We start from the raw sequence: 9032 nt of genomic DNA, 5'->3' as shown, positions 1-9032 counted from the left end.
GATTTTTAATCAAACAGAGGCCCTAGTTTAGTAAAATAAGAATTTTAGCTTAAATTATAAAAGAATTAAGCAGTTTTCGACACAATAGTCAAATTCAAAACATATCTATTTCAAAACATACTATTTAAATAAATTTATAAAACAAAAAAACTATACAGATTTCAGTTAAGCATAAGTAAGCAGTACTTAGGTTTAATACTAAAACACATTAAAAAATTGAGAAGAAATTATCATATAAAAGTTAATCATTTCAAAGCAATTCTATAGTTTTATAAACTAATAGAAAAAATTGTATAAGAATTTTTATGAATAGTAACAAAAGTTTTTAGAATAAAAATATAGAAAGTATTGTTGAAATTTGAGTGAGTTACTTTTAAAATTTTTACAGTTTGTTAAATGATACACACTGTGACTTTTCAGGAGTATCAGACAAACACACAGACAACTCAGACTAATTGAAAACTTTCTTGAAACTTAGACTAGTTTTTAATTGTTTCAAGTTGTTTATAAGAATAGTTTTTATAAATTTATTTATCTTTTTTTTTTTGCGTTTTGCTCTAAATTAAATTTAACTCAGGAGGGCTCAGGCTAGCTTTATGCTTATTGGCTTGGCTATTTTGCCTCAAAGAATGACAGCCCTGATCTAGTTTAAAACAACATTAAGAATTTTTTATTACACTTCAATCAAGTTTTCTTTTTACTATAAAACATACTACTGAGCTCATTTGGAGAAAAACCAGTATAAAGGCTGAGTCTAAATCCAACTTCTTAGACCTTTATTAACTAAATTTACTAACTTGGTAAGCAAGCTAAATAAAATATTGGTTCTGCAAGAAAACTATTGTTACTTTAAATAGTTTTATTTTCTCTCAAGTTAAATGCTAAAGTTATTGAACTTTTATTTAAGATTTTTTGAAGCACAGGTGTATTTCAGTAGTATTAAAATGTTATTTTTCAAGATTATAAAATAGGTGTAAATAAATTAAAGTTGTTTATTATAAAACTTTTATACAACTTTTCTAAACAAAGATTTATACAAAAAAAAAAGGTTTTATTACTTCAGAAACTCTAAAAAATACTTCATGACAATCAATTATAAATGTTTTTTTTTTCTCACAGTTTAACAAAAAATAACAAAAAACAAATTTTCAGAAAAGTAAAATGCCAAAATATTTCTGCGACTACTGCGACACCTACCTCACTCACGACTCGCCCTCCGTCAGGAAGACGCACTGCGGGGGAAGGAGGCACCGTGACAACGTCAGGTTGTACTACCAGCAGTGGGTGGAAGAGCAGGCCCAGGAGATGGTCAACAAGACCACGCGGGCTTTTGAGAAAGGGCAGGTTTTGGACAACACTTACGTGCCCGGACTGACCTCACAGCCTGTGTGCGGCAGCAGCAAGAAACCCGAACCTCCGCCAAAAAAGAAAAGGGTTGTCGTGACAACACAGCAGTTTGTTGCTTCATCCCAACCCACGATAATCAGCTCCCAACCGGCCCAAGTGGTCACCAACGCCACCCAGTTGCTAACCACCAGGACGCAGTTGCTGTCCACAAGACCACAAATACTGACAACCAGGCCCCACATCTTGACAACCACCAGACAACCACCTCAGGTCCTGAAAGCTCCGAACATCAGGATGGTTACCAGGCAACCTCAGATAATCAGGATGCCTCAGCAGTCCCCCTTCATTTTCAGGCCCCAGATGCTGAACCTGCCTGCCAGGACGCACCTGGCCCCAAATATGCAAATGAGGCCCATGATAATGGTCCAGGGCCCTCCTAGGTTGCGACTGTTCAGTCAGCCCAGACTGCCGATGTGAACACAAAGTACTTTTTGTTAGATAGAATAAGACTTTTTAGAATTAATGAAACTTTTTTTTTAATTGAAGTTTGTATTTTGCACACATGTTTTTTTTTTTGTCTGATGTGTTCAGTTTTGTGTTTGGATTCAAAAAATTTACACATGTACTGTAAAATCTTTAAAACTTTTTAATTGTTTCTCTAGAGTAGGGTATCATTTTAATTAATTTAAATAAAACCTAATCAAATTATGCTTGATTTATATAGCAACATAACTGAGTTTGCTTGATTATTTATGACTTTGTTTTGCACTGATGACTAAACATTTTTAAGTATACTTCTATGCATTTTTATAAAATCAAAATAGTTAAAACAAAAAAGCCGTGAATAACTTAAACCTACTGCTACTGAATAACTACTGATAAAAAAACAATAGTGTTGAAAGCTTCATGGTTTAATTTTAATTATTGTTAATTTATACTTAATAAAGAAAAATGAATCTTGTTTTTAGGTGTTAACTTTTGATCTACATGTTTTTACAAGTCTAACGTTTTATAAAGGGTAATTGTTAAAAATATATATTTTTCAATTTGTACACATGCTTTTATTCAAACTGTTTTAGCTAGTGGCCATTTACTTTAGAGTTCTTTCTCAAAATTTTAAGTTTCAAAAGTCATTTTACTTTTAGCAACAATGTTTGAGTTTATACTTTTAATAAAAAAGTACAACTGTTTGAAATTTTTTTCAGTTTTATGCTCAAAGTTTAAGTTAATCACCACTGTCTTCAATTAGAAAAAAAAGATAATTATTTGCTTAAAAACTAGTACACAAAAGTTTGAAATGTTTTATGCTGTTTCTGTTGTTGTGCTCGGTAATTTAAATTTACCAATCATGATTTACCTTTTGTGCGTTAATCATTTTGATGTGTTTTATTTTAAGTGGTAGGATTATATTATTGCAGATAATGTTAAATAAATTTGAGAATGTTCAAAAGTTTGAAAGATAAAATCGCAGTTGAAAAAAAAGCTGCAACTCCTCAAAAACCCAGAGTTAGTTTCACTTGTTTTAAAAAATAATGGCAATTACATAACCTCTTTTATTAAAAACTGAGTGTAAAAAAAAGTTTTATACTTTTGAAAAACTAAATAATTTTTGTTTAAATAAAACAACAAAATAATATTTTTAGTTTAGTATTTTACATAGATTAGTAAGTACTTGCTATAAAACCATTAGATTATTTAATAGCAAATAAAGTTTATCACATAATCAGGGTTTACAAAAAACCTTAAAACCTGGAAAAACCTGGAATTTGAGAAATTAAAAAAAAAAATGGAAAAATAATTTTCAAAAATGTTGATATCTTAAGTAGAAAAGTTTCAATTTGACTCAATAAATCTACCATATAGATCAAAAATATTGTTATTAGAAAACACATTTAAAGTAGCTTACGAGTATTTTTTCAGTGTTTTACTATTTAACACAGTTTCTTACCTCAAAGTTAACTTTAAACTAAATAAACTAAATTAGACCCAAAAATGATTACCTTTTAAAACCTGGAGGAAATTTTCCAAAAACGTTTGGCAACCCTGCATAAGGCAAATGTATCCAAAAAATATTTGTTAAACCTATGTTTTCGAAAAATAATTAAAATTTATTAGAAACACTTTTTTAATATTTATTAATATATGCATAATACTAATAAATTTTATCAAATGTTTTTTTAAATGCATAATAAGCTTGAATTTTGTTAAACATTACCTTTTATTGTGTTTTTTGAAATACCTTTACTTAGTATCTAAAATTATATTTTTAATTGTAACTTATGCAACTTTTTCTGTTACGCAAATTAGTCATAATTTTTTTTTTCAATTTTAAGGCATATGTTTTGCTTATTTTAATAAATTTATTTCGTGCTTTTATGTTTATACAGGGTCACCAAAAAACCTGGAATTCGAGAAATTTTGAAAAAAACCTTTAATTTTGAACAAAAACCACAAAAAAAAACCTGGAAAAACTTTAAATTTAAACAATTTTTTAATAATAAGTTGTAAAATTTTAATTTGATACAAAAAATCTATTATGATGAAATTATTTTTTATCATTGAATTTTTTTTATTAGAAACCACATTTAAAGTATGTTTACAATATCGTTTTAATGTTGTAATACTATTTAACAAAGTTTTTTACCTTAAACTTAACTTTAAACTAAAAATAGAATACAAACGTGTACTTTTAAAAACCTGGAAGAAATTAAAAAAACCTTGAAAAAATTTCTCAAAAAAATTGACAACCTGATATTAGCACTTAAATTACTCATAGTAGCTTATGCGTTGTCATTAAGTTCTCTGGTGTAACACTTAAATTGACTAGATCATTTTTTTTAAAATAATTTGTGAAGTTTAAAAAAAAAGACATTTATGTCTTTGAAATATATTGGCATGAATTAGTTGTGTTAGTTTTGAAACAATACAATGACAGTAAAGTTTTGTGTATTTATTTAAACAACAGAACTTATCACAACAAACTTTAAAGAAAGATAGAATAATTTACCCATGTTTATTTCTAATAAATTCATTTTATTTTTATCACAGCAACAAAGACAAAAAGTCGATGGGAATACACCTGCCCAGAAAAAATCAGGTATGTTTGTGGAAGAAAATATTAAAATATAAAATAAGTTCAGAGTGTATCTATAATCATTCAGTAGCTTATTTTTATTCTTTGTATATGTATAACTGTTTTTTTACAGTTGTTCATACTTAAAATTAAGGTATGCTAAATTCCATTTTAACTTTAAAACTTATGAAATTGGCCAAATAGTTATTTAAATAGTTTAGAAAGTTACTTGGTTTTCAATTGCCGAAAACTATCTCTCATAATTAAATAAAAAGCTACTTCACCTAAGCAATGTTAATTAATTTTTAACATAGATCTGCAATGTTGATAGTATTTTTTTAATATTTTTGGTGTAAACTATCAAATACTTATACTATTTAATCCATAAAATTTTAGTTTACTCAAAGTTATTGAAAGGTTTGAAATTTTCATATTTATTATAAAAAATTAAGTGTAGTTTAAAATAATTTTGTTTATATTTGGTATACTCTCAAAGTTCACCCGCCTTCAAAATCCACCCTATTTTTAAAATAATTTTCTATATTTATTAATATATTTTATATATGTTTTGAATTTTTATTATTTATTTTCATATCACTGTTACCCCTAACCCTTACCCTTGATCAGTAAGCGTGAATTTTGATCGCTGGTGGATTTTGAACGAGTTCCTTATAGTATTTAATTTGCAAACCTAAAACTTTTTATAGTTAAAATGATTTGAAAGCTTTGAAATTATTGTTAAATGTTTATATTTATTATTGTTTTAAGTGTTATTAGAATAATTTTATTAAGTTGCAAACTTAATACTAACTTTTAGTTAAAGGTAAGAAATTAATCTAAAAATCGATCGTATTTTTTTTAAATTTTTTGCAACAAAATATAAACTATTTTTCATTTTTTAGGTGCTAAATTACAAGCAAAAACTAGTGATGACTCATCCAAGCCAAAAGTAAGTTTTAAATTCAACTTTTAACTTATTTAAAAGCAAGCTTTAAACTTGTATTTCTAAACTTTTTTATAATTATTCTTAACTTAAGCAAGTAACCTTTAAATATCATTTTGATCTTATACATATAATTTTTTTTTTATTAATGAAAGTCTAAAGTAACTTGAAGGAATTTTATTGTATAATGACTACGTAATGAGTCAAGAAGTTTAGTAGAATTTTACTTTGAAATTACTAGGAAATTCAAAATTTGTTTAAATTATTTATTTTAAGAAACTAAGTAGTAAACTACTATAAGTTAGTAAATTTCAGGATTTAATTTTGCTTACATTTTTAATAAATGAATCTATAATTAACAATAAAGTAGATTTATATTCTTTTATACTATATAGTGAAGATTTTATCTAACTTATGATAAGCCTAACTGTTGTTCACTTCTAGCTTTTATAATTGTATAACAGTTTTTATTTTATTTATATGTTGCACCTAAACTTAAAATATCTAGAATTTTTACAAATATGTGTTGTATATATAAATAAAAAGTAAAAAAAAAAGAGTAAAGTTATTTGTCTGAAGTTATAGAAAAAAAAATCTCTTAGGTGTAAAGTACTATAGACTTTATTAACTTAAAAAAGTACAGTTATAACAAAAAAAAAGTTTTAATTGTTGTATTTAAGTTGTTTTCTTTTAATTTATAAAATTAGGCTTTAAGTTGTTGCTTAAAAAACAATACTTATTCTTATAAGATTAAGTTGATGTTTCATGATTTAAATAATTTTGTTAGCAATTTTAATATAATATAATTTTTAACCAAAAACTTTGTTAACAAATTAAAACCTGAAAAAAAATCAAATTATAAACTTAAACGCGTTTTTTTACTAAGAATCAAATTTTCTTAAACGCGTTTTTCTCTTTGCTTTTGTTCTTTAAATTATACTGTCATCGCATCTTTTAATAGCTTCAAATTGTTTGTCAATATGATACAGATTTTGACAGCATATAGCATTAAGAGCGGTCAAAATTGTTGTAATATCGAGGAACAATATCAAGATATATTGAGCGATGCGATAACAGGAAAACCCAAGTTTAATAAAAATTTTACAAAATATTTTTGCAAAAAATAAATTCGAACAAATGTAAAATGTAAATGTCTAATATAAAGTCGAATGTATTTTAGATATTTTTTTCATAATCTAAAAAAATTTACCTATCAAAAGACTTAGTGTCTGAAAATGTTGTTTTATTTTTTATAACTTTACTTTTTTTATGTAAAATTAGTTTTTGTTTATAACTTGAAGGTTAAACAGTTTTTTTCCACAAAAACTGACATTTGAACTTAATGGAAGCTTAAAGTATGAACTATAAACTATTTTTTACTTTAATTAAAAAATGAATTTTACTTTTAAGTTAAAGTCTGTTTTGCAAAAGCTTTTTTATCCAAACTTAAGAATTATATTTCTTAATTTTAAATTTTATGTGAAAACAAAAAGTTCATTAAAATATATATCATCCTATCTATTAAAGAGTTAAGGATCTAAATGTTTCAGTAAAATTTTATAAAATAAGATTATTATTATTAAAAAAAGGTTTTAATTTAATAAAACTAACTGTTTTGGAAAAGGTGAGAGATTATTCAAAATACATATGTTCTATATGTTATATAGTGAAAAGGTTTTTTCACAAAATCTTATGCCTACTAAAGTATTTTTTTTACTTATAAAGTAATTTAATTTCTTTATTTATTGATAAGGATATCGAAAAACTTTGTGAAAAAAAGAAACAATTTCAAGGCTACTGTAATAAGCATGTTTTATATCTCTCGGAAAGTCTTTTTGCCTTTTTAGTTTGCTTTCTTTGACAAAAAGCTCTTTAGTGTTTATTCTGCTCTCTTTTATCTCAAAGTAAATTTTTTGGATTTTTTTTAAGTTGCACTAATACCTAGTCGCAAACCTTAAATCAAGGTGGACATATCGCACAATAGTGTTTTCGGGTTGATTCTACGTCAGCGATTTTTTTCTTTATCCCCCTTTGTTTTAGGGAAATCTGGTATATTGAATAAGTTGGACCCCCTCTACGGAGCTGTATAATTTTTACATTCGAATGGTTTCAAAATATTGCGTGATTGTACAAAACAGCTTCTGTGTTGTTCTTACTTTTTGTTATAGTTTTCTCAATAAAAAACTATACATAATTTTAGTTTTATATTTTAGAACGAACCGAAGCATCCAGCTCCTGCAAAACCTGAAAGTTTAAATGGGAATGGAAAAAGTAAGTTTGATGTTAATTAAATAATAAACAAGATTAATTATTTGAATGTTTGTTTTCAAAACGATCATTGCCTTAAATTACAAGAAATTGTTCGTAGTTTTAAATCTTTATATATATTTTTATTAACCTTTAAATAAGAAAAAATTAAACATGTAATTTGAATAAAAGTTTTACATATTTGCAGTTAGTAAGGTTTACCTTCAACATGTTTTGAATGATACAACACTTTTAATTATATTTGCAATAAATAAATGTTTTTTAAACATTTTGTGTTTATTGCAATACTTGTTAAAGTAATGACAAATATTTTTTTATTTTATCAATACGCTTGTAAATACTGGAATAAAAACTTTATTGAGTATTGGGTGATTTTTTTTATTGAAAAATTTTATGTACAGAATTTCAAAATAAAAGTTTTAAACAGTTTATATGAAAAATTTATTAATGATTAAATATATATAAAATTAATTATTTCAATAGTTGTTTTCAAAAGGATTGTTGTCTCAAATCCCAAGAAGTTGTTTGTACTTTTAAATCTTTTTATATGTTTTTTTTTCTAAATAAAATGTTAAACATGTAGTTGGGACAAAAGTTTTACATATTTACAATTGATAAGGTTTACCTTTAGTATATTTTAAATGGTACAACACTTTTAATTATACTAGTAATAAATAAAAAACATTTTAAACATTTGGTGTTTTTTGCAGTGCTTACTGAAATAATGATATTTATAGATATTTTTTTTTATTAATCCATACTCTTGTAAATATTGCTATAAAAATTTTATTATGTGTAGAGTGATTTTTTTATTGAAGCATTTTATGTAAAGAGTTTCAAAACAAAATTTATCAGCAATTTTATGTTTTTATTATATTTTTGATTTATATTTATCATTAAGCATAAGCACATTCTTACAAGTGGCATTTGAAAGCCATCTCGATTTCTGTTCAGTTGCTTTTCACTCAAACATTTTACATATTAAAATAATTTTATTTCCATCCGCTAGGCAGCACCAGTGAGTCGGAATCAGACTCGTCAGCCAATCAAACTCCAGCACAGCAAGTTCCATCCCACGCTGCTCCACAGTCTTCAACCGGGTTCTTCAAAAGACTCGAGTTTCTTACGCCGTTGAAAGATCAGGTAATTATTATTTGTAATAAAAATATTAATAATAATAAAATTGTGCACATTTCAAAGAAATACTTATTTTTTGTAACTTTTTTATTCAATTTATCATACCATTGAAACATATTAACACAAAAAAAAATCAAGAAACAAAGAAAAATAGATTTTAATAGTTTAAAAATAGCCTGTAATGATTACAAAAGTGTTATATTTATTTTAAATCATTACAAATTTATTTTTTCTAAAGATTTATAATTTATATTAACCTAATTG

General features: G+C 25.3%; 2 protein-coding genes across 2 annotated transcripts in view; both read left to right on the top strand.

Moving 5' to 3' along the window:
- Positions 1-1156: 1156 nt before the first annotated feature.
- Positions 1157-2425, top strand: LOC145836009 (uncharacterized). The gene has a single exon (XM_082943792.1). The coding sequence runs from the start codon at positions 1162-1164 to the stop codon at positions 1822-1824; it is 663 nt and encodes a 220-aa protein (XP_082799918.1). The 5' UTR covers positions 1157-1161; the 3' UTR covers positions 1825-2425.
- Positions 2426-2739: 314 nt separating this feature from the next.
- The window catches only part of LOC145835467 (uncharacterized), a 31989-nt gene continuing 25696 nt past the window's right edge, over positions 2740-9032 (top strand). Inside the window, exons 1-5 of the mRNA XM_082943073.1 lie at positions 2740-2853; positions 4396-4444; positions 5323-5369; positions 7577-7634; positions 8641-8774. Coding sequence (XP_082799199.1) covers positions 2788-2853; positions 4396-4444; positions 5323-5369; positions 7577-7634; positions 8641-8774 — 354 coding nt within the window. The 5' untranslated portion in view covers positions 2740-2787. The remainder of the gene's footprint in view (positions 2854-4395; positions 4445-5322; positions 5370-7576; positions 7635-8640; positions 8775-9032) is intronic.

This window comes from Thalia democratica, chromosome 5, assembly GCF_965202585.1.
Source record: "Thalia democratica chromosome 5, ktThaDemo2.hap1.1, whole genome shotgun sequence".
NCBI lineage: Eukaryota > Metazoa > Chordata > Thaliacea > Salpida > Salpidae > Thalia > Thalia democratica.
This window is presented reverse-complemented; position numbering and strand designations above follow the sequence as displayed.

Excerpts from the sequence above, each read along its gene's own strand:
- LOC145836009 (XM_082943792.1), top strand. The coding sequence starts at position 1,162 with ATGCCAAAATATTTCTGCGACTACTGCGACACCTACCTCACTCACGAC.